Here is a 26,404-nt window from a genome sequence, read left to right as displayed (position 1 = left end):
AGATAATGCGGTTACCGCCCCCCCACCACCGCCCTCGCTATGACTGCTATAACGTTGTCGTTTGGCGGGAAGTAGGTAGGGACGCACCACCGTAAACGAGTGGCAGGTGCGGTGGCGGTTACGTTTTAAATAATGAATAATAATAAAACGCGACACAAACAATGATGGAATGCACGGCGTCCGTATGAAGTGTGTAAAATTATTGTATTTTATGCTTAAAATAAATAACAAAATAAATTATAAACAAATAGTATTAATTCACAAAATAACTCATCGGGTCGTACAAAGAAATGATCGATTAATTGCATTGGACGGACCACTCGGCACTCGCCGACCACTAAATGAATCATTAAAAAACCACCATTTCTATCGGTTATAAAACCCAATTTGCAAACAAATATATATATATATTAGAATACAATAAGATTTTTTTAAAATTATTTTTAATATTTAATAATAATTTTTTAGCCAAAAATGGAATGTCTTACATTAATATTTTGTAAGCAATAATTTTAAGACATATTATATATATATATATATATATTTATATCTGACTACCATCAGTCCAATTCACAGTACCTAAATCCAAAAATAATTCTCAATATTTAAGCGAAATAAAGAAAAATGAAAACTGGACGTATTCGTGTATGATGTTTTTGATTGTGTACATAAATATGTACCTAATAAAGTATGTTCATTAGGGCAGTTCTTATTTCCAAAATTTCCGAATTTCAATTATGCAGCCCCTCTATTTGCTTAAAAAAAAAAATAAGGCTATTTTTACTTTTTAATACGATTCTAGCCATTCCAAGCTAATATTTTTTTCACTTAAAAGAAGCACTGATCCTGTTTAGTCCCGTCCCCGACAATTTCATGTAAATTATTTTGTCTCTTTTGATAAAAAAAAATAAATAAAAAAGGTTATTAATGGTCGCTGTGATGGTACAAATACAGTACTTGTTAACTAATATTATTTTAGTTTTAACCCCAAAGTTTGCGCCAAATTGCCCATTACGAACTCCTAAATAAATGGTAATAACTGGTACGAGTAACGTCCTAAAAGGAATTGAGTGAAATTTTTAAATTTTGGCTTAATAAAAATATACCTTTGAAGTATGATTTCTGATCTATAGTTTGTATAAATGTAGATGTGAGCCCGGTTGTTAAAAGGTAGAATAAAACACACCTGCCTTTTCAGCTTCAAATTGCAACTATAAAAAAAAGAACATCACACACTTTTTAAACAAGAAAGTAATTTTAATGAATTTTAAATTATCTTACTGTTTTTCTTTCATAGCTGATAATTATATATATATTGTAAGTACACTTTTGAAAGATTATTACACAGTAGGTATTTAAGATATATGTAAAATTAAACCACTTTAGTACTATTATAGATAAAAAAGGAATTTGTTTTTTGTACATGTAGGTATACTATATATATATATATGTATATTTTATTTTTTTAGAGTAATAATATAATACAAGTTACAAGTATAGCCTATAGGTAATAAATGTTTATCAGGTAGATTTATAAATATCCGAATACCAATAGTTGTACACCTACCTGCTCTAATACCTACTTTTTAGGAGCTAGTAGTATATACTATACAGCCAAACATATATTATTACTTTCCATTTGGCGCATAGAAAACAGCGCGCGCGGCCATAGTAGGTACACACGCGAAACCCTAACGGTTTTTTTTTATAAGTCAGCTTGGGTTAACGGAACTCGGAAGACATTATTTTTTGCAAATTTCAGATATTTGAATAAAGGCGATAACCTAGAGCCCAAAACATTTACCAGTAGGATATAATTGCAAAGCGACCTGGGCAAAGAGGGAAGACCGCCTTTGATGTTTAGGTTTTGGCGGGTAGCTCAAGTGAATTGCCTGTACAGCGTCCATCGGTTCTTAACTGAAAGAACGAGAGATTACTACAAATAGAAAGGTCACGAGAACACGAGAACATAACAAGATTGAGTGATGTCCAACGTGGACTTTTAAATCAGAAATTTAAAATGTTAACTAGCCAAAATGTACGTTATTTGTTATAACTACTAGAAGTGTTGATTAAAACGTTTAACCGAAACGGTGTAATATTTTGAGGACATCGAGGCACTTTTTAGAAAGTCATGTTTTAGAATGTCAAGTTTTAGAAATAATTTTTACATAATGTTTACTCATAGGCGCAATTTCAATTTTTAACTTGGGGGGGCTGGAAAATTTTTTATATATATATATATAAGTAAATATATTTTTGTAATTCAATATTGTATGCATAACCTAATTTTTTGGGAGGGCTAAGCCCACCCTATGAAAATATCTTCATTACCCGTTGCCTGTTGATTCACTCACACGTAGCAACCTAGAAACTGACTACGGCCAAAGTGTACCCTAAATTACCCTATTTTTTGGCGTTTTTCCTTAATAAAAAGAAATTGGACTACAGGTTTTTGAGAAAATAGTTATAGTTCCATTTTAGATCTACCTTCGGTCTAATTTTCAGACCTAAATCTCTAAACCTTTGCTTGAAAAAGTGAAACAAAGGAAAAAATTCTAACCCTTCTAGTGATATTGTTTTTGTTTGTTAATGTTAATCGATAGTGCTATGTTTGAAGAACAATTCATATAAATTTGGAACTTTTTCGACTATTTTCAAAAAAGTTATAGAGCATCATAATTTTTAGTTGAAATTTTTTGGGCGTATTTCTCGAATTTGATGGGGAAGGGGTGACTTTTTAAAATTTTTGGCCGAATAAAGTACCTTCCATAATAACATGAGATTTTTTCAAGTGGCATATGATTTTACATTGACGTCTAACATCCTGGCAAATCTTAATTTTCCTTTGCTTTATGTATATATTTTTTGCAAGCAATTCTCTATTCTGAGCGTATTTTTAAAAGCATCGTCATATTAGTTTTTGATCAGTAATTAAGTATAAAAGAAAATCTGTTTGACAATAATACTGAACAAGAAAATCTAAAACGTAAAGTAACACAAAATTATTGCTTTTTTTTTAAAACTTATTTGAAGTATTCTATAATTTAACATTAAGAAATAACGATACTAGCAAACATATTTATGAATCCTTTGCCACACAGTCGATTACTTATTCAAAATATTAAATAACATTACTAGAATTACTATTACTCTTATCTTAGAAAAAATAATGAGGAGCTATACAAATAAAAACCACAATCAGGTAATCTGAAAATAAAAAAAATGTATTCTTTTATAAAAAAATTGTTTTTATTTTTCAATTTATATTTAATAATTATTAGATAGTAAACAAAGTGTTAATAACTATTTAAATTTACAATAAACTGAGTTAATTTATTAAAGTAATAAATTATTTAGTGTGCATCCAATTCTTGTACAGTTAACTTTCTGATCTCAGTTTATAAATCTAAAACAAAAAAACAAAAAAGTTAAAATAATTGTAATTAAAAAAATTAGTTGGACATATTAATAAAAATATAACTGTTAAAAACTCATCCTATACTTATAAATATATTAATTATAACACAAGACCTGTATATTATTTTAATAAATTTTCATTAAAATAAAAATTTAAAAATATTTGTATTTAAAAAAAGTGATATTTTTTATATAAATACAAATTTATTTACATTTGTATTTAAATAATTATACAAAATATATACATATATATAAAATAAAGTTAAATAAAATATTATTTCATGTTTTAAACAATGCAATTTTTCAAATATCTTTTTGTCTAAAACAGTTTTAGAATTTTTTTAAAATTATAAATTTTTTGATGCACTATTTAAATTAAAATTGCCTAGATTGAAAAAAAAAAATTAAGATGTTAAGATGATCCACAAGACATTTAAATTAAAATACAATGATTTACATAACACTATTATCGAGTAGATGAAAATTAAAAATCAAAGATAATAATATTATATAAATTATAGCTATTGAGTTTACAATGTACAATATGTACACAAGATTATTCCTTGTAAATTTGTACGGAAGTTTATTATAATAACAATATTTAAAAGTACCTATTTTTTATAATTTGATTTACAGTTAAAGAAAAATTAATTATAGTTTATCGGCCATGTGATTGTGGCACAATTACTTAAGTGTTTGATTTAAAATTACAACTAAATGGAAATAACTTATTGACATATGCTCGTTTGTTAAATTTACTTTATTGAACACCGTAAAACGGCATTACCTGTATGTAAGCTTCTGTCAGTGTAATCATCTGCGGAAGTATATCAGTGACGTGCAAATCTTGCATTTCATACCATTTGCTGTTGCCTTGTTTCAGTACGTGAACACGATAAGTACCTTTGTTGGGTTCTCCGTCGTGCACAATGTTGGCAATCAGATCATAAGACGTATTCTTGTGTTTAGCTTTCACTTCTGGTGTTAATATATCACCAAAATCGACATTTCTAAAATATGCATTGAATATAATAAAATTGAGTATAAATATATTAATATAACAATCGGTGTAATTACTTTACAGGAAAGTTGACAATAGTAGGATTTTTTTCAATGAAAAATGTGTTCTTCGTAAATCTCTAAAACATAATATTGTAAACTTCAATCAAAAAAATTGATTAAAAAAATACATTTCTGATTTAAAACGATGTGTTCAATTTTTACCTTAATGTATAAAATCAGATATGGCGGCAATTGCGTTATTTCAAAACGTTTCATAAAGTTTTCCTTGTACGTTTTGTATTCTTTTTCGGATGCGTTGTTGAATTTCGTCAACAAAGAATATAAGCTCACCTAAAACATTGTCGATTTCCATAGAAAAATTGTACATAACACACGTTTGTCCTGTGAAATTACAAAGATTATACCTGAGGGATGATGTTCTCCATTACTTCGTCTTTGAACAATGGCGGAGGTGGCAAATCACAAGTTAAATATAAGAATGGCGATTCAGTCACGTGTTCGGCGTACTCATCTGTGCACAACAGACTATACCTCTGTTTTTCGTCCAGTTCGACAGGCGGTATCTTCCGAGTTTTGACGCGCATACTGCCCATGAATGTCTTATAAACAATACTAGATGTACTGCTTTTCTTACCGTTTAGGGCTCTGTGCAACGAATTCAAAAACCATGATAGAAAATCGACGGGATCGCCTAAAATAAATACATAAAATATTAATGGAATTTGTCCTATAAGTAACTGTATAACAGAGCTATTTTTGAAAAATCAAATAGTTCAAAAACTTAAGTAACAACAATAGTAGATAATATTATACACGAAGACGCCATACTCATTATATTAAAACAAACAAATTTCCAGCGACAGTAGGTATTCATCTATGTACAGAAGTGTTAGGGGGGTTGAATGATTAAGAGCAATGAAGAGAACCATTAAAGAGAAATAGCCTATTTAAAAATAAGTAGACCTAAAATTAAATGCTTAGAGTTCAAGGAAAATAATTTAACAATGAGAGAAATAGAGAAGTACCCAAAGACTTATATTTATGTGAGCAAAAACAGTTTTTAGACATCCCTGTTTTTTTACTATTAGAAAGCTGCCTTATGTGTAGCGAGTATGAAAGCCGTCGTGGTCGATACAATGTAAATTAGTCGATCGTGCGTTCACCTTGTTCGGTGAATTGGAATTTTTTGTTACTCCACAAGACGACAGCTTGTAGCATTTCATGAGGAGATACGTGTGCTTTGAAGTTTCTCGGATTCCACAGTTTACGCATCAGTTCTCCGAACCGCTGCACCAACAAGAACACGCTGTCACCCGGTGGCCGTTTCACCTTGGCATAGTTTTTCTCGTCCAGGAAATAATCCCTCAACGGAGTGACGTTGGACAACGCTTGTAAGATGACGTTGCAATAATCGTTGGCTTTTATGTTGTTCAATCCTACAATGCCGGGCAAGTAGAGTGTTCCGTCGATGGCCCGTGACAGCTTGTCGCTCTTGTCTAGATACGATATGTGCTGCGAAGTAAATGTCGGGTTCAATACGTACTTGATGTCGTCTAATGAAGAATCTAAAAAAAAAATGTACACCGTTTAAGTATCGAGTAGAACGTGTATCGGGGGGCGTCATTGTCTTTAGACTCACCGACTATTTCGTAGTTGTCGGGCAAGCAGTAGAACTTCAAGGTTTGCAAGTTCAAAAAGACGTGATGACTTTCGGCCACGCTGTGAGTGTACGCGTGAGTGTTGGTGCCACGACCTGCATGCAAAAGGAATAATAATTAGTCTGGAATTGGAGTATTTCCAAAACAAACGGTTTTTGTAACGTGCAAAACGATAATATTGATATTACCTTGAAAGTATTTACCGCACACCAGACAAGCGTACACGTTGATCCGGGACAACGACACCGAGCACAGTTTTTCGAAATCAAAATCCAACACTTGACGGTTAATGGTGTCCAAGTACGGGCAAAGGCGATGCGTTTTTTTCGTCCAAGTATCTAGAACACAAATTCAAACACGATTGTTTTATTTGAAAAACAGACTCGCGAAAAAGATGTTCTTTATTTTTTTTATTGTAATTCCACCAAAGAAGAAATGCACGCCTCTTAGCTTTTTTTTTTTTACTTTACACCCAAAATTGTTTGCTTGAATAATCATGTAGAGTATGGTTTTTAAAAAAGGTCAACCCAGTCTGAGTGTGCATAAAATCCACATTGTTTGGGTAAGTACCATTTTCTAGGCTTCAACAAAAAAAAACCCGCTGGGTTTTTGCCTATTCTGCTTGGGACAATCTCAATTTTTCACCAAAATTATTTAGACTGCTCTATTATACAGAAGGGTGGGTGCGTAAAACTTCATGACTATAAACTTTCAACTAGTGACTTCGGTTCACTCTGTAGGAGAAAACACAAGTCAAAACATAAATTTGGGAAAACTAAAAATTTTATTGACGGTCATCAATTACTACAATGATTAAATTTGTTAGGTTTTCAACTACTTTTTTTACCTACTGATTTTATAAGACCCGCGGTCATTCTACCTTGACTTTTGTCTTTCTTTGTTTAATATCGGAGTATCAAATTAATATTATTTGTTTATTATGCAATGCCGTAGCCAGATTTTTTTTAGGGGAGGAACTATAATGCAATAAGGCCGAAAGGATAGTATATATTTCTCAACAGTCGACCCACATATGTTATTGTATATATATTATATAAAAAATATATACACCAGGAGGGAGGAGGGCACGTGCCTCATTCGTCTTTTTGTTTAATTTTAAACCAACAACAAAAAGGGGATTATAAACAATTAAAGTATAAATGCAGTCATCAGTTTTAAATAGAACGTTTTTATAAATGTGTGATGTTGCTGCGGAATAAGTGTACCACGTGTAAACAACAGTATACGTCGCTCAGGTACGCTATTTATCTGAACTCGACCTTATAATTAGCACGCAGTTTTTCGCAGATCATAATAAAAAAAAAAACAAGCCGCCCATGCGCAGTTTTCTAAATGTTAAAATTAAATTAAAAACAAACGAATTCCATAAATAAGCACTATTATGATTGCGACGGATAAGATCAAAAGTTTAATGCGGCGCAAAATATTTACAGGCCAACCCGTGTCCACACAGTACTATAAATATACGGAAGCCGGTATTAATACAGTATAATATAATATAATATAATATCTTTTGCTTTGTCGAGATCAAAAATAATACAATTTAATAGTGTGATTTATCAATGACAATACGCTTGATATCATATAAAAGATAATCAAAGGGAGTCGCGTTGGTTTGGTTAATGGTATGTATTATTTTGGCGTCGCATGTTAACAGCAATAGCGCACACAGCACACGCAAAATACTAGTCGCCACATTTGACACTCAAGTCAAGGTTTAGACGATGACAAAAATTATTATTATTCACTCGACGGTATAGATTTAAGTACATTTTAATATTATAAGTGCCGCAACATGTCGAGTGCGGCGAGGCGACCTAAATAATATTTTAGTCTCCACAGTATTATAAAAGAAAAAAAAAACAGCACAGTGGATCGTGAAGCATATTGGGGACGGGGAGATAGATCATGGATCGTCACAAATGATTATAACTGAAAGTAATAAAATCGTTAAACGCTTCGGTACGAAACTGCAGAAGGTAAATACTAAACGAATGCATTCTATATCTTCAGTCCAATTTTCAGACCAAAATTACACCAAAAAAAAAAGATGTTTGATATTTTTTTAATTCCTCAAAGTATATGGATAGTACAATACAATATAAAGAATATCCCATATGAGTTTGAGAAAGTGGTTCAATTATTTTAAAAAAGTGATAGCACGCAGTAGTAATTTTAAGATGAAAAATATATTGTTTAAGATTTTAGTGTTTTTTCTCGATTTAAAACAGGAAAGACTTTTCTACTTTTTCCCTTGTAACGTATCTTTTGACCTCGATATCTAATCTGCATACTTGCTACTCGATGAAAACAGCCCAACGATTAAAAAGTTATCGGGGGTCCAGATACATGAAAACAAAAAGAGTAAGACATAGTAATTATGAAAACAATACCTTCTCATCTTCGCAACGCAGCTAAAAAACATTCGTAAAAAAATTATACATAGGAATCATCGTGCGAGGTAGGTACTAAAATCTTCGTATGAAGAGCATTTTCGAAATTATGAATTAGGTCTTTAAAAATATACTTAATAAAAACATATGTATTTTAAAAAAAGAATACTAAATTGTACAGTAAGTTACAAAAAGTAACGCGAAAAAATAGAACTAGTGATACACCTATACGTTTTTTTGTGTTTTATCATATTTTGATAATAATTATTATAAGCCGCTTTTTTAATTGAGCTCATGTCGGTGATAAACTACGATCCTCTTGTGATTTTTAAAGCAGCTATAAGGTTATTATTGTAGAGAAATTCAAGGATATATCTAATGCAGATCTATTACGAATTTACATAATTATTCAATTAATTTAATTAGTACCAAGTATTTACCTTATTTTTATTGCAAATTAAAATATGTATAAATACATTATATTTTTTATACCCAGTGGAATTACAATGAAGATAGAGCATAATATGCATACCACTAGAGTTAAGCGGGTTGGAAGTAAACGGTTATATAGTGGCGTGCATTAAAACTCATAAGCCTTGAACTTATTCAAAAATTATAATGCGAGTGTTGACTATATTTGCCTTATTTCTTAATGGATGGTATAAAAAAATGTACATTCGTGTTACACAAAAATTGAATTTAAGTACACACACGCCTCTAGGTAAAAATAACAAGTATGTTTAATTTTTTTATGATAAATGTTAGATGGCCGACGGCATTTGCTACTGGTGGCTAATGTTCTCGGCGAACGATAAAACCGAGAGACAATGGGTTATTGGGTCTTTAATGACAATTGCTGCCAATAAATACTAAAATGTATATGCCTACAGGTGGTTTCCGGTTAACCTTGTTTCGAAGATGTCTTTTTGCCATTCACTCCACGTTGACCATTAGATAACTAACCTCTGTGATATTTTAGCCATTAACGACGTCGTTATGCAGAACACCGACGGAAGTGTCCCTGTTTTCAGGGCTGAACAAGATAGTCTACGTTTAATCGGTTTGTCGCGTGAAAGGCGTTGTTAATTTTCGACAACCCGGAAATAATAAAATAATATTAACACCGCACTGGTAAATGGAAAAAAAAAAATCGTATATTGTTTGGTCCACGGACATCGACTTCACATCAAACATATTAAAATAATTTAAAACACGTACGCAGCTATTGTACTTACACGATAATGATGTTGATAAATAATAATATATTATATAATAATCTACACTAAGTATAACAAATTTTAGTCTTGACGGTTTAATCACTAATTAAAAATACAAACATCATTGATAAAACACAACAAAAAAATAATAATTATATAATAAAATAAAAATACGAATGTTTTCTTTCTTTTGTACAGAGTTTGGCACGAAAGCTGGCGATTTATCAGATTTTTTTTTTTTTGGCGTGTCAAAGAATTCATAAAACGTTTTTTGTCGTTTTATTCCGCGCTGTTCCTCCTCAAACAAAACAATTATGCTTATCGACTAATATTTATTGCATTTTGGTAATCGGTTGGTAAGTCAATCTAGAAACTGGTCGTCGCCAACGGGTTGGCCGGTGGAATCGGTTTCCTGGTTGATGACCTGGTCGAAGAACGTGATGACCTGGTTCAACGACAGAGAATTATGCAGCGTCTCCAGCGGCCGTATAGGCGGCACGCCGTCGCAACCGATGATGGAACCGGCGTAGCTGGACTGCCCGGTCATCAGGTCGTGCAAGTCGGACGTGCTGGACGATCCGCTGATGACGGCCGTGCTGAACAGGCTGCTCGTGGGCGGCGACGCGGAGAACAGGTGCGAGAAGTAGCAGTGACGCTTCGACGTGGCGTTGTGAGGCTGGCAGAACTTAAACTTGGGCGGGCCGTCGCACGTGTCGTCTTCCGAGAATATCGGCTGTTCCGGCGTGTCCTTCTTGTTTTCGTCCTCGGTAATGGAGAACCGACTGTGGTCTTCCTCTTCGTTCTGCGGCTCGGTTACCGAGAACCTACTGTGGCCCTCGTCTTCGTCCAGCGAGTCATCCTCCTCGTAGTCTTTGTGCTTGGCCTTGAAGTTACCTCCCGTCTGCGGCCGAAACCCCGGCCCGGGCGGCAGGTTTTTGCGCACGCAACAGTTGACGCCGGGGCTGAAGTGCAATTCGACGTGGAATCGTTCCTCCGACGTAACGTTTTTGGTGGGGTCCTCGTACAACATGATCACTATTTGCGTCATATAATTCAGTTCCGACACGATGCTCACGTACTCCATGGCCCTGCCCCACTGCTCGTCGTTGTTGACGTCAAGTAGGCCGCCGAACCTAAGCACGGACAGCAGCGAGTGTATGTGGCTTTCGCTGGTGAAGTACAACCGTGATCGGACATGCCGTCTGGGACTGAGCACGCCGTACGAGTACGTTGGGTTCAGCCGGTTCACCGTCTCGTCGTCCTCGACCTCCTCGCACGGTTCCTCCACGTTGCGCTGCAAATCCGACTTGAGCTTGCGCAACAGCGGCGTGCATATGCCCTGACTGATGGTCACCTTCTCGTCTACGTCCAGTCCATATTCTTGCGGGATTACGATATCGGCCAGATACTTGGCGTACGTGTACAGCTCTTCGGCTTCCTCGAACTGTAACGTTCTCTGGTTGTGCTGCAGATCGTACTTGATGCAATCGTATATATCTGGTATCTTAGAGATATCGAACTTTTTGTTTTTCGTGAAAAAGTCTTTTTCGATTTTCGACCACCGCTGACCCATCAGCTCCCACGTCTCGCCGTGATACAGCACTGTGTCCGCCTTCTTCGGGTCGTCTTTCTTCGAGTCTACTACGGCCACCAACTTTTGGATCAATTCTTGTACGATTTCGCAACACTGCACTGGGTTTTTAACGTAGTCCAGTGCCTCGTCGATACTGATGGCTTGGCTCGGGTTGATCATGGCTCGATCCTCGGCAGTAAATTCCCGGTCATTTTGCATCAGACGGTGTAAACGTTCCTTGGTCAAATTCTGTTGTTCGCTGGAGTCGCGATCGTTGTCCAGCAGACCGTTGGTGTTGGCGCTTTTCACCATCTGTACCAGAATGGGCGTAAGTTCGCCTTCTAGAGCCAAGAGCCCCTTTGCAAACGCTGCAGCCGTCATTTGTACTCTGCCTTCGTCGCTTGCATAGATTTTCAAGTCGTGCCGGAACGTCGAGTGAAGTCGAAGCAGTCCCAGACCCTGGGTGTCGGAATTTCTACCCTGGCCTCCGGGATACATGCACCTGAATATCTGTCCCAGTTTTTCCGCCTGTACGCGTCCGGCTGGCGTCAGTTCGCCTCCCCATTTCAATATCAGCACCAAGGAGGGATCCTGTTTGCAGTTCACCGTCTGTTCTTTCCTAGGTCGCCCGTGCGGCTGATATTTCATCTGCACTTTACGGTTTATCCCCGAAAAATGACCGTACATCTCCAAAACACTTTTTAACTGTTCTAATTTTCTCTTTTTCTCTTCTAATTCTTGGTCAGCCGCGTTCTGTTCGATTTCCTCCAACAACGCCCTGGCAATGTCCAGCACTTCTTGCAGTTGTTTTGGATGCTTCAACTTCACTTCACCCTTTGCCTTGCCTCCGTATCTCTCAAACACGTCGAAAAACTTGGAGTGTCTAACCTCGACCTTCATCTTTTGTTTAGGTGTTCGATCGCCATGCCGTATCACGGCTACCACGCACCTGAGCTCCATCATTTTACCCACCGTTGTAGGCACTATAGGCGGGTCGTCCAACTGGAACGGCACCGACCACGGTATGTGCAGCGTCGGTGCTAGCTCCCTCAGTATCATGTTGCCCAGTATTTTGGCACAGTCGTCGTAGTACTTGTTGGAGTTCTTGACGAAGCTGAAACCGTTCACGTCGCACACAAACGATTTTCCGTTGGCCCGTAACAAGTCGAAACCGCAAACCGTTTGCTTGAAAGCCAAGCATACTTTGCGCGATATCATTTTCTCCGCATTGCTCAAGATGATTGGGTACCTAATCTCCTTGCCCTCGGAATCTCTCTCGACTTTGCCGTCCAAGGCCGGCGACTTGCGTGCCTCTGCATGGGCATAGTCCGGCCCGACCGTGTATACTTTAACGTCTGTGCCATCAGTCGGCATGAAGTCTTCGTAAATAAACGATCCCGTCTTTCGGACCCTGGACTCGGGCGAGTACACGCTACTCCGGCTACCTATTTTTCGAAACAGACGCTGACTGCCGCCACCCGCCGAAGTGGGATAGTAAATGTAAATATTGTGGTCTTCGGCCGACACGGGTTTCTCGACAAACGGTTTGTTGAACACCACCCCGTTGATCTCGACGTGGTCTTCAGACTCGACCAACTCGTGTAAATTGGGATCTTGCGATTCTCTGTCCAAAACCGCATACCTGGGTATTAAAATACCCTCGGACTCCAAAATAGAATACACCTGTCTCCGGTCCTGCAAGGCGAACTGAGTGGGCAAGTGGTTGATAACCAACGGGTTCCTGAGCTCGGCGTACCTAATTGCTTTTTCTAGTGGGAAACCTTTGGAATGGAATGATATGAGGCAATCGCAAATAGGCCATTCTTCGATCGGCTTCAACAGCAGTTCCTCTTCGAAAACGATCATTTTGAGGTATTCAAATTCCGCGAGCCTGTTTAGAATTTCTTTCATAGGTTTTGAAAAACTTTTCTTTTTCATTGCACATATGCCGACGATCACCTGTTTGCGATCCGCCGTCAACGTGGCCTCCATTAGCTCTTCTTCTTCGAGTGGCTTCATTGGCTCAAAATCTTCAACGAGTATGGTCGGATGCGTTTTGCAAAGTTCCTGGTAGCCCTGCTCCATCTCTGTATAAGACCACCAAAACTAGTGTTAATGGTCGAGTAACAAACTTTTATTACTTAGACTAAAATGCATTGCCAATTTAATTGGCTAATATCATGATAAAAAGCGACTAAATAAAGCAGATTTTTCAATATCACAGTTAAAGCAAACCTTATTTGGAAAATTATTAGGTAGTCGACATACAATACAGGGATTGACTTCTATACATTTTTCTTTGTATACACATACCAAAACAATAATAAATATTATCAAGTTCAAAATATTCTTATTATGCCAAATACATACTATATTATTTTATAATTTATTTATTTGTCATATACAAATTTTAATTGCATACCCCTTTGTATTATGTTTAAATCATAATAATGCAATGAGTAGTATAAGTAACTTCAAAAATTCTGTGCAAGACAAATATTAATTTGAGAGTAAGGAAATATCATAGGTAATAAATAACAATAATATAACAAAAGCAATAAGTTCATTTTTAAGATTGGTAGCTATGAAAAAAAATTTAAATAAATAAAAATACTACAACTTGCGAGGAATTTTTAGCTTTGATGTTTTTTAAATGATTTTACCATATGTAAAACAATTACAGTGACAAAATATTTAAATGAAGTGGTTGCTAAATTTACGAGACGAACAATCAACTACTTTAAAAATATAAATAACTCACTTGATTTGCGACATAATAAATGACAAATAACGTCAAAATAAACTTTCAGATTCAATAGTGTACATCTAATAAAAAATATTTATAGTTAAAACGCAATTTAGATTTTACACAAAAATAATTTAAGAAGTGACTTTTAAGTGATACAATTGTTCTATAGTTTAATGAAAAGTGATGAACCGTTCAGTAGCAATGTGAGTACATGTCTCATTATATCAAATCAACGGGCACCATATGCTAGAATATCAGTGAGCATGCATCATCTATTAATATCCATCAAACTAATTAACACTGCTAAAAAGAAATGAAAAGAGTGAATATAAATATTGAGTTTCAGGACTATTTATCACACTTAACTACTCACAAGTATGGCAATGAAATAACACTCGTGAATTAAAAAAAAATCTTAACTCGAATGATTTAAAAATATTTATATTAGATTATTTCAAAAAAATAACTTATTGCTTTATGTTTACCATCACGGTTTAATTAAATTTTAAACAAAGAAATATTTAATGTTTTCCTTTATGTGACATTTTTTAAATGAAATAATATAAGTTTTTTTCTCATACACCAACAAAAAATTGGAAATTTAATTAAAATAAAACAATTTTTTTAAACAATTGTTGGTAAAAGCAATCAAATATTCATTATAAATTAGATTTCATAAACATACTCATGTTTGAGCTGTACAAAATCTATAAACAACACATTAAGTAGATAAATATAACGCAAAAAAGTTCGCACAAAACAAACCAAAATGTATACATAAGTGTGTGAACCAATGTATTTCTAATATTCTACACACCAAGTGTAATTAGGTTATACATTTAATTCTCATCTATAAATACATATAGATTAAAATAATTAAATAGAAAAATAAATGTAGTAATTGGCAATTTAATTTTGTGTGATAAAGAGTACCCACAAAATGATGTTTTACACTAACTTAAATGTCTAGTGGTGGACTAAAAATTGTAAAACTAAATATGTGACATTATGTTGTTAAGTTTTGACTGTTGAATCAAAAAAGTAGCAAAATATCCAAGGTCATGACAGAACAGATTTAAGTTTAACGAATAGAACTCCGCCCTTGCGCACATGATCAGAGTTTGCTAAAAAAACCAAGATGGTCAAACTAAGGGTTTTATAGTGTTATTTTGGGTGTGTATTCATAGCTGGATCGAGCTTTTTGAAGAAAAAACGCAGGTTACTGCCAATTCTGTACAACACATTACACGATTAATTGTACCTGCACTATTTAGTATATTTTATCGGTAACATGGCTAAAAGGAAATGTCAAGAGCTATTCGTTAAACACTACTAAGATGAGAGTTGTTGTTGTTAACATTATAATCAAGTGGCTATATCCCCTAAAACGAACCGAGGCCTGACAGGTATTTGCGCAGATATCCCACCTGATAATATTCTACACTAGGAAAAATATGAAATAGGTGGAAGGCAAACACATGCATCTGGACGTTGGGTCAAGTTAATTTGAAGCGAACGTCAAATGCACCCAAAATGCAAGTGCAAAACCCTAAACGACAAAAATATAGTACTAAAAAAAAATTATATAATAAAATATTTACCAGGCGTGTTGGGGTCGTCCTCTTCCTTGGGGCTACAATCGGTGTCTGTGTGCGTTTCGTTCCATTTCCTCTTGCCGTTCTGTTTGTTTTCGTCCACGGCCGCGGTCTCATTAAACGAAGCCATTTACACCTGGAACACGTTTAAAAGGCTTATTATGAAATTTATAATTTGTAAAAACCGTTTTTGGACAAAAATTAATAATGAGTATAATAAACGTACGCCGTTGTCGGTTGCGAAAATTTAAATTTCAACAAACGCGTTCCATTTTATTATTATTATATATTAGAAGTAATACAATCATCAGCCGCGCTCGCCGTCGTTACAAATTGACACTCACACGACGCTTATATTGAACTGATAATGCGACAATGTGCAGATGCGGCACGGCTGATAGAAAAACAAAGTGGCAGACTTGACAGACATGAAATTAGTAACGTGTCGTCGAGAGTGTAATCATTTAAATATGAAGAATTAAGATTAAAGACGGCAAAACAATTTATTTTAATGTTTATTTTTGTCGGGGTCTGTGGAGGTATTCAACTTTCAAGACAGCTGTGAAAACAAGAGTTACAACACGCAAACGCAGCAGCCAATATTTTTTATTATTATATGAAATTATTATAATTTATACGTTTTGCGATTGTGCCGCCGACGAAGTGAACGCGTTTTTTTGGCGCGTTACTTTTTTAAGGTTATGTTGATAACAGAACTGTTACTGATACAACAGCTACAATGAGCTGTAATCTGTATCAGTATTGAATCTGCCTTTTAATCCTCAGAGTAATAATAATAATTAAGTCGTAGACCTATCGACTTAATAGATACCAAAAAAAAACCTAATGATTAATTATTTATGATTAATACAAATAATTACCAGTTCGATGTTTATTTTATAAATTAAAAAAATTAAAAAGTTCTTTTCTAACCTAAGGCTTCACTGGAGTCAATAGATCAATAACTTAATTTAATTACATTAGATTACGGCATTAATGAAGATAAGCACAATTCGTCTTAAACTTGGCGTGATTCTAATATACTTATCATTTTTGAAGACTAAACGAAACGCCAAAATGAATCCCTTAACGTAAGTACTACAATAACGCATAGTTATAGAGAGTTTTTCCATTACGTAAAATGATGTACAGTATTGGTTGGCGAATAACGTTAACATTATTTTTGCAATATTAAAGTACAAGTTGAATAACAATAATGTTCTTCACTGACACCGTACATCATTTTACATTGTGCAAAACTTCTAAATAGACTTCTTGGTATACTCCTTGTTATTACCTTAATACTAGGAGGAGGAGTGGCGGAGTGGGTAAGGCGGCAGTGTGTTTGCACTCACTGTCGCTGGTTCGACACTCGGTCATGGGCAATCCGTTTGCTGGGCGTGCAATCGTCAGTGAAAAGGAATTGCCATCTTCCTCTCCGGCGACGGACAGCGAATCCGTCTAGAAACCATCATCTCATGATGGCAGCGTTGGGCCGGCCGTTAAGCTTGATGTTTATTACCTTAATTAACACATAGCTTATAATAACATCTCATTATAGATATTGTGTGAGCACTAGTGATGGGAATTATTCAGATAACTGAATTTGAATATGCAATGATCAAATAGAAAAAAGCATTTTTAAATAATCTTACTATTAAAATAGTGTAGTTAATTATTAAGTGTACATTCAGTTTATTAAAAATTGAATACATAAAAATGTTGCATCTATTTGGTTATTGAAATTTATGATATCATCCTATTGCGGACAAATTGAGACTAAATATAATAAGCTTCATCGATCAGGATAGTTAATTAATTCTTTCATTGCTGTAGATGTATCATTGTAACTAAGGAATTGTTAGTAGATATATTAGTAAAAATATTGGTTGATTTAAAAAAAAAAGTAATAACTACCTACATTAATACTTCAATTAATATTAGTCCTGTTTGGGGTATTCTATTGACTACACACATTTGTATTTCATTTGTCATAATTAAGTACATGACCATATAATTAAGTTTATTTAATTTGTATGCAGTAATTCTTATTGGTTTAAATTAATGACATTTAAATAGGTACAACACATTAGAAATTATGTATTACAAATATCATTTGACTATAAAATAAATCGTCGACTTCATGCCAAAAGTGTGTTAAAAATGATCAAGTGTAAAAAATGACTTATTTGTGCTATGATTAACATACAAATTTACTTTTCTTAAAACTACAACAAAACCACTTGGTCACTTTTGACATGAGGCCGACGAAATATATGGATAAAAAGTAAGAATAATTGTATAAATGTATATTTTAAATAAAAAGCTTATATTTAAAAAATGTTTAGTACATATGAGGCACATAGTGCTAAAAAAAACCTATAAATCCATTACTTCAAGAAAAAGCAAATTATAATTATTTATTTTTATATTAAAAAAAAAAATAAGTTCTGCCCTTAAGTGAATACATTTTTTTAAGTTTGGGTCAATTAAGTTTTGAAAAAATATATTATTTTTAAATGCTTAACATATTATACAAAATTTAATTTTTTGTGTATTAATCTTTTCTGGCACAATGCGCTTCATATTAGGTATATATTTTAAGGTTTTCTAATGGGTACAAATTTTAGTCATGATGAGCTAGTGTAACTAGTCCATACTTACCAAGTACATGGAACTTAGGACATTAACTTGTATAATATAAGTTAAATACAGCTAATATAATATATTTAAAACTAATCGTGTTTTTTAATTTTTCAGGAACATGAGGAATATAAAAAAATTAAGCGAACAAGAATTGGAAAGCCTACCAAAAAGCTCATGGCATGATGAGTACAAATCCAGTGCTTGGATTTTTGTTGGTGGTCTACCATATGATCTTTCTGAAGGAGATGTCATGGCAATTTTTTCACAGTAAGCAATATATATATATTATATTGTATTTGTGTTGTTTATAACATTAATTTTATTTGTATTTTTCAGATACGGTGAAATTGTTAATCTTAATTTGGTAAGAGATAAAGATACAGGCAAGCAAAAGGGATTCTGTTTTATATGTTACGAGGATCAAAGAAGTACAGTTCTGGCAGTGGATAACTTTAACGGTGCTCGTGTGCTAGGTCGAATGCTTCGTGTAGATCATGTCAAAGACTATAAACCTCCTAAAAACACAGAACCTACAGCTCATATTAAAGATGAAAAAATGGTTGATGATTACGATGAGGTTCAAGTTAAAAGAGAAATTAAACAGGAAATTAGAACGCCTGACATCAAAAGAGAATTGTTTACACCGAAAACAAAACGAGAAATATGTACTCCCGAAATAAAAAGAGAAATATGTACGCCAGAAATAAAACGAGAAATGTGTACTCCAGAAATTATTAGGAGTCCAAACAGTGAAGACAGTGAAAGTAATGTTAAAAAAAAAAAATCTAAAGATAAAGATAAGAAACGGGGAAAAAGAAGTAAATCAAAAGAAAGACATCGGTCAAGAGAAAATTATAATAATTATAAACATCACAGAGACAGATCTCAGGAAAAAGATAAAACTAAGAGGCATAGATCGAGGGAACTAGATAAGAGTAAAAAAAGAAGTAGAAATGATCGAAGCAGAGAGGATACTAAAAGAGAATCTAGAACTGAGTTACATAAAAGACGTGATAGTCAAGATAGATCAAGAGATAGAAATAAATATCATAAATTGTCAAAAGAAAACGGAAGTCGTAAAAGTGATGAAGAATGTTATTATGACAACATCAAACGCTATCGTAAAGATGACAGTCATAAAAAAAAGTACAAAAAATAAGAAGCTATTAATACATTTACTTAAATATCATGTAAGTGCTTTTTATCTACAAATTATATTTTTTCTAGTTAATACAGTGGTCTTCATTGTTTTTTAAACTCTTTGTATCTTCTTCAGCTGTTGTGTGAACGGTAATTGATTTTCGATTTGCTTGAGGAGTCAATTTGTAACCTTCTTCCTTTTTAAGAATTGGTTTATTCAAATTTGCTTTCTTGTATAAATAGTTGAGTTCGAGAGTAGATTTAAGTAAATCCACTTTGGGTGGTTGTAACATGGTTGTATTTCTAAGGTCATTTTGCGACTTGGCCGGTGGTAACTGTTCCTTGTCTAAAGATGCTAAAGAACCCCTATGATTAAACTTAATCATTATACTTAACCGCCTAGCTTCTGCTTCGATATCTGATAAATCTTCTTTGTTGTTTTCCTCTATTCCTTTAAGAGACTCTACTTCTGAAGGATCTGTAAAATGTTTTATGGGAAAATGTATTACTAAAAAAAAAAAATATACTAATTTTATATTTTAAATTGTGGGAATATAAAAAATATCTTTAAAAACCAACCCTAAAAAATGTTTTACTTATATACGAATATACGTATTTTGGCGACTATGTTGCTATCTTCAGTGCTAAGAACAGACTGCTGTTAGAGACAAAAAAAATTGTTGTATTGGGTTTTAAATACAATTTTAATACTAATATTAACCTATTATTGGACCTTCAATGGGTCCAACTTAGTTTTAGGTGTAAAACAAACTATTTATTTAACAGTCCTATTTTGTTAGTAGTTGGCATTAACTTTTAACATTTTGGAAAACAAGACTATACACTGTATAATCTTATGTATACATTTGTCATCAATTTTTGTTATCTCTCACAGATTCATTGTTTTAAACTCACTTTTGTTTTTTTTTTAAAACCCATCAATTTATATTGTATAATATTGTTGCTAAGTTCCAGTAAAATAGGACAGTTAAAAACTGACCAGCAAAATTAAGAAACTTTTTGGAAACGATCGTTATAATGGTTTATTAGAAAAAATAATTTCCCACGGGCTCCACAATACTATAATAATAAAAGTACACTAAAGTTTTGTTTCTAAATTAAGATTTTACAAAATTTGTGTTGATCCCCTTATAAATTGATTAATTAGGTACTTGTTGAGGCATCCCTTTTATCGAATTATTACATTTTTACCTGATTTTTCGGGTTTAGTACGATCCTCAAATTTATGAAGCCATATACAGTGCAGTAGTCCATAAATTGTACCGCTCACAATCGCTAGAAGTCCCATTAGTCTAAATGATTGCCAGATCCCGTATGAACCAATCAATAGTCCTCCGATAAAACTTCCACTTCCACGACCTTAAAATTATTTTATATTTCAGCATTTTTGATGAACAATTAAAAGAATTCATTTTTTACCAAGGCTGAAGTGGCACATTCCTGAAACACCAATAAGTGTTGCTAGAAGATTCTTTGGAGCGAGTAAAGCACAATATGTAGCAGCCGCCACCCACATTAAATGAACTGCTAAAGACTCGATCGCTTCAAATGGAAACACCCACAAAGGATCTCTATAAGAAAAAATCTTTAAAATAAAAAATCTCATTTTAAAACGTAAGATGTTCTTTACTCAATGTATGAATATCCTATTAATCTAGCCGCGTGAGAAAAAAACGCTATAACAATTATATTGACATGACCAATTTTCTTTGATATTTTTTCTGCTCCATATAAAAATGGAATACTACTAATCGTTGCCACAGATACTGTAATTCCTATAAATAAACAATATTATAACTATTATTTTATAATATAATTTTAACAAATGTGATCATTTCACCGAAAGTAGTACGTTGTGCCATGGCAAATTATGAGTCTTAATTATTATTTTTTACATGTCTCAAAAATTGTTCATTTAGGGTGTATTCTGGTCAAAAACTGTGGTGTCAATCATAATCATTAATATCTTACTTATGTCATATTAAAATCATATTAATTTACTTCAATATAAAAGGTAAAAAATCAATCACTAGCCATTTTCTGACCCTTTCAAGGCCGTTCCTGACATCATGACAAGTTGCTTGAAAAAAAGCGACGTATGGTAAATTCAAAAAAAGTAAAATATGGGGAACACATTTTAGGTGTGTCCCAACATCGGTAGTTACCTTTACCGCCAGGGTATGGTTTGAGAAATTTTTTTTAAGGAACATAATACATTCTATCTAAAACTAACCATAACTTGGATTTTATTTGAGAAGCAGTATATTATCAGTAAAAACGCGGTGATAGGGTGAATTTGTAGATGAATGTCACATCATATAAGTAATTAAAATCTAAATATAAATTATAATAAGGCCTTATCTGGCAGTAGCTCCATGTCATTAAAATTAAAATGTTTATTCCCAAAACAATCACTATAATTACAGTTTCCGTGGAAATACCCACACCCCTCAATCCTCATTAGTTGGGCATAAGGATTTATTAGGTAAAACAAAACGTTTCTATGATGACCTTTTTTGGATTTTGACCTTAAAAGTAATGAGAATTAAGAGGATGACTGAAATTTTTTTTTAATTTGTAAAATTAAAAAGTGACTACTTTTTGCAAAATGACCTATATTTAATATTGTTTAAAATTTAATTTTTAAATTTTAACTTACCGAGTAAATAGTTAGATGAACCTAATTCTTTGAGGAATAAAAACAAATACGATTCTATAAATCCCCAACAATTACCAAGGACGAACAAAAAAAATAAAAATGCCATCACGTGCGGTAATTTTAATATAGTTATCATGTTTTTAAAAATGTGGTCTGCTGGCATTTTGATGCCAACTGGCATCATTAGAAGAGTCATCATCGATAAAACAAGTAAAATATCGTAAGTATAAAACGCAGACGAGTAATCCGTGTAACCTAAAACAAATATGCAACACAGGGTTTAGGTGTATACACTATATTTTTCTATTTTATTGTCGAGATATCGTACCTTTTTTTGCACTCATGTGATCAATTAACCAACCAGTCAGAGGAGAGAACAATGCCATTCCAACTGTTGAAAATAACCTTTCCCTTCCAAACTCACCGCCGTACCTTTGTATAAGATTTAAAGCAATTGGATCCATTACTGTAACCGATGCTGACAACATGGTAGTGCCTATAAACCGTAGTCCGAAATATATCCAAAATACTTTTTCGTTTGATGGTTTATATTCAGGAGGACATCGTTCAGGGCCACCAGTTCTAAAACAAATATGTATATTTCCGAATAAAATATAATTGTAGTAAATTCCAACTGCTTCATTTTTCTAATTTTTTTTTTATTATTATCAGAAAATATATTTACAATCTATACAACAGTGAGTAAAATAAGTAAATTCGGTGAATTTAAAATTTATAATATACACGTACAAATTAAACAGTATATGAATTACAATTTCGCTTCTCCTTACTATGTTTAAATCAAAATAAAATTGCTAAAAACCAATAATTGTCAAAATTGTTTACATTTCATTTCCCGTAATTACAAAACATGTTTCATGTTAATATTTAAAAAAGTAGTTATACACTTTAAAAATAATCGTAAAAAAGGGGTTTACGGTAAAGCGTGTAGGTCAAAGCGAATTGATCATAGAATAAAAATGTTGGTACCGTTAAAAAGAGGAGAACTTTAACTAGGTTTCTCTCGTCGATTTTTATGGAAAACTTTAATTTTACCTTAAATACGAGCACTTAAAAAAGTTTAAAAAATGTCAGAATTAAAATATAAATTGTGAATGTTGGGTTAATAATAATAAAAAAAAAAGCCGACGAGAGAACCTAGATAAAATTCTTATTATTTTAAATATGTAAAAAAAAATTATCTACGATTGTTATTTAGTTGATAAGAGAGAATATTTGTAGCCAGTTTAAATGACATTTTTTTTTTTTAAATCGCTGTCAAGGATGCTGTGACATTTCGAAAAATGAATAAACTACCAAAAAAAGAGTCAAGATTACTTAACTAATAATTAAACATCACAGTTTAGCCTTTAAATTACGATTTTACAAAAAAAATTGCGTATACCTAACTCCTTAATAAATAGAGGGTATAACGTCATCTTAAGCAAAGTTATGATTAAAGCAAAGTAACAATATTTATTTTTTAGAAAACTGTGAAAAGCAAAACAATGTATAACAAGTGGCTAATTATGTAGAGTTTAAGTGTGTACGTTTAGGCTTAGATTTTTTACCTAAAAATGCACTTTTGTAGCATACAATCCGCAGCCAATTCTTTTAATTTGTTATAAGTCAAATTTGTCGCTAAGACTCTGCCTCCGCAACGTAGATCGTGGTCAAGTAGTGCAGAAAAGTTGACACCGGATGATACTAACATGTCTGACGAAAAATGTTGACGAAAATCGGTGACCTGTTCATCCTGGTCTGGTTCAGGTAGCTCCATTCCTGGTATACACATTAAATAATTTATTATTTAAATTATTAACAATGTAAAAATAGCGTAACGGTAAGTATAAAATGTTTTCCGTATTGCAATTTCACCTAATGTTTCTGTCGGGTCCATAAGACCTGGATGCATGTCTAAAACCACAAACACTGTAGCTTCTTTTTTACTTGATGTTGCATTAACGTTGTTGAGCCCCGCGCCGATATTAGCTATTTCATTGACAGTTTCGTTTCCATTTAACAGAACACCCATCCTTACTTTTTTTTTCGGCTCTGTTTTCTTTACGCTTTTGAATTAAAATATAAAATGTATTATTAAGCGTTACTATTATTAACAGTTATTATCAACTATTGAATTTTTCCTCACGGCGGTTTTGTTACATTTTTAGCTTGCTTGGTTTTTTCATAAATAAAGAACAAATCCGGATCATCAATTCCTGGTTGGTGGCTCGAACCAGGTTGATTTGTGCCGGAAGGTGGCACAATACAATTCGGTAGCGATTGCTAAATTAATTAATAATTTTATAATTAATATTAAATAGGAAAATCGTAATAAATTGTTCAACATTAAAAATATTGTGGAAAATAAAACCCGGATAGAAACTGGTTTTTAAAATGTCGAACAAGATTTAATGACATTTAAAAAATATCCCAATCGTTTGCTGCCTGTTCTATAAGTGTATAACACGTGTTTTCTAAACTGAACTTACAGTAACATAGAAACAAGCAGTATTCAATTATACGGTATACCCAACAAAAATAATTGAAATAGGTTCAAAATTAAGGACTTTTCTAAATAAAGGTCTAAGGATAAAATATATTCGGCTGTAACAGCGATTAAAGTATTGGACTTGAAACTCTCATACTTGCTGAGGACTGGCTGTACCAGTGATAAATGTCGGTGGTCTGACGGCAATACTTTGTTCGATCTTAGTGCCCCATTTGTTTTCTTCTCGAGGTACACTGTTGTCTCTCATTAAACAATGGTCGTCGCATTCGTCCAAAACCAAATTAATTTCTTCGTCTTCCGGACACTCTCGGCTAGGGCAAGGACTCCACCAAACCTGTACAGTATTATATTATATTATTTGGCACGAAATTGCCACTGGAATTAATAATTTGTTTTCACAAGTACAAAATAAATATTAGAATTTAATTAAATTAGATCCGAAGCAAAAATATTAGTTGCGTCCTGAGGCACAGGTAGGAGTTAAGACCTTCATTTTCAAGTCCCCGGACCAAATGTAGGATCTCTAAATCATAACCCAAATCTTAACGTAAAAAACTGATTACATTTTTTGTTTTCTAATACTTGATTCAACTCTGTAAATTAAAGTTAAATCATCAATTACTAATTGAAACAATGTTTCAATGCAATCGTTTTATTTTAGACAGAAATAATTGTAAATGGTCGTTTCAAGTATAAAATAAGAGTACCTATTTAAATTCATTTTAAAAAATATTGGTGACATTTTTAGTTGCTATGTGGAGCGGACGGTTTCGTAGTTTTACGGACGCGACTGGTATGCGCCCAAAATACCCATAGGCGTGCTTACAGGGGCAGCAAATGCTAGTTGCTAGTGTGCTGGTTCATATTGAAATAGGCCGGTCTAATCTATTGCTGAATCTCAAACTTAAGTCTGTGCACGCCAATGAATATCACTCGAAATGTTTTTTTTTTTTTTAATTCTGTTTTATAGTGTAATTTATAATAAAAAAATATTAAATCAAAATACTTGCATCGACTTTCCCGGATTCTGGATGTCTCATGACGTACGCCGAAGGGACAGCTCCAGGCGTTTCCATTTGGGGTATTAATATTAGGGAATGGTGGAAAATGGCATTCAACGCTAAAGATATGAACAAGACAGGCTTGTACTGTCCAAATTTATCGACGAGAAACCCTGGTGAAAAAATTCCCGAAATGAATATTTAGTTATTTTAAGCAAGCACAATACAATAAATATTGTCTAATAACAAAGTGTACCCTAACCTGTCACGGGGGGAGCTAAAAACGTAGTCAATGGCAGCGCCAGGTAAACGATAGCGATTTCCTCGACGGAAAGTCCAATGCTTTGCATGTGAATGGTTAAGTATGGCAACAGAGACGAAGTAGCTGGTTACAAATGATAAGAGAAAAACATTTAAAGACAATGATATGTTATATATTTTCTACTAAGTGGTACTCACCGCCGTACATTAGGAACAAAGTGACCTTTAACATGATCAAATTATAATTGACATTGCATTTTTTACACAGCCTATGTATAGGACCGCCTTCGGTTTCTTCTTTTGCCTCGGACATGTTTCCAGTTAGCGACTAGCACGCGGTCGTGACTGATTCTGTTGCAGTCAACCAAAATGCGTTCGAAGGACCGACTATGCACGTTTTGTAGGAGGAGGAAGAGCAGCATTGATTGTTGAAGGAACTTATCTTTATAATGTACTGATTCCATACATTATAATATACAGGCTATTGTTTTCAATGTTTGTTTGTACACAAATTG

General features: G+C 33.5%; 3 protein-coding genes across 5 annotated transcripts; 1 reads left to right on the top strand and 2 right to left on the bottom strand.

The window, feature by feature from the left end:
- Positions 1-3,289: 3,289 nt before the first annotated feature.
- On the bottom strand, positions 3,290-16,300 carry LOC126839309 (U4/U6.U5 tri-snRNP-associated protein 2-like). 2 transcript variants are annotated; one of them, XM_050574566.1, is made up of 10 exons: positions 15,876-16,252; positions 15,656-15,785; positions 6,290-6,439; positions 6,083-6,196; positions 5,607-6,008; positions 4,848-5,134; positions 4,645-4,773; positions 4,498-4,559; positions 4,208-4,430; positions 3,290-3,409 (listed from the first exon to the last, which is right to left on the bottom strand). In XM_050574566.1, exons 2-10 carry the CDS (start codon positions 15,777-15,779, stop codon positions 3,383-3,385), a joined length of 1,518 nt encoding a protein of 505 aa, XP_050430523.1. In that variant the 5' UTR covers positions 15,780-15,785; positions 15,876-16,252; the 3' UTR covers positions 3,290-3,382. The 2 variants fall into 2 exon arrangements, with proteins under 2 accessions (XP_050430523.1, XP_050430522.1); XM_050574565.1 differs by lacking the exons at positions 3,290-3,409; positions 4,208-4,430; positions 4,498-4,559; ... (3 more) ...; positions 6,083-6,196; positions 6,290-6,439 and adding an exon at positions 9,061-13,392 and having other exon boundaries at positions 15,876-16,300.
- Positions 16,301-16,323: 23 nt separating this feature from the next.
- Positions 16,324-21,069, top strand: LOC126839316 (RNA-binding motif protein, X-linked 2-like). 2 transcript variants are annotated; one of them, XM_050574581.1, is made up of 4 exons: positions 16,324-16,740; positions 18,410-18,562; positions 18,632-19,485; positions 20,880-21,069. In XM_050574581.1, exons 1-3 carry the CDS (start codon positions 16,646-16,648, stop codon positions 19,452-19,454), a joined length of 1,071 nt encoding a protein of 356 aa, XP_050430538.1. In that variant the 5' UTR covers positions 16,324-16,645; the 3' UTR covers positions 19,455-19,485; positions 20,880-21,069. The 2 variants fall into 2 exon arrangements, with proteins under 2 accessions (XP_050430538.1, XP_050430536.1); XM_050574579.1 differs by having other exon boundaries at positions 16,329-16,740; positions 20,839-21,069.
- On the bottom strand, positions 19,016-26,312 carry LOC126839310 (uncharacterized). Its single transcript, XM_050574568.1, has 13 exons — positions 26,088-26,312; positions 25,891-26,013; positions 25,638-25,801; positions 24,764-24,961; positions 24,265-24,401; positions 23,994-24,184; positions 23,687-23,897; positions 22,444-22,697; positions 22,116-22,370; positions 21,087-21,231; positions 20,876-21,027; positions 20,648-20,815; positions 19,016-19,913 (listed from the first exon to the last, which is right to left on the bottom strand). The coding sequence occupies exons 1-13, from the start codon at positions 26,200-26,202 to the stop codon at positions 19,519-19,521; spliced, it is 2,508 nt and encodes an 835-aa protein (XP_050430525.1). The 5' UTR covers positions 26,203-26,312; the 3' UTR covers positions 19,016-19,518.
- Positions 26,313-26,404: the final 92 nt, after the last annotated feature.

This window comes from Adelges cooleyi, unplaced genomic scaffold (assembly GCF_023614345.1).
Source record: "Adelges cooleyi isolate 19-005CV unplaced genomic scaffold, UGA_ACOO_1.1 ACOO_flye_CR_arks_rails_tigmint_CR_PRNA_30, whole genome shotgun sequence".
NCBI lineage: Eukaryota > Metazoa > Arthropoda > Insecta > Hemiptera > Adelgidae > Adelges > Adelges cooleyi.
The sequence above is the reverse complement of the archived record's forward strand: the minus strand, read 5'-3'. Positions and strand labels throughout refer to the sequence as shown.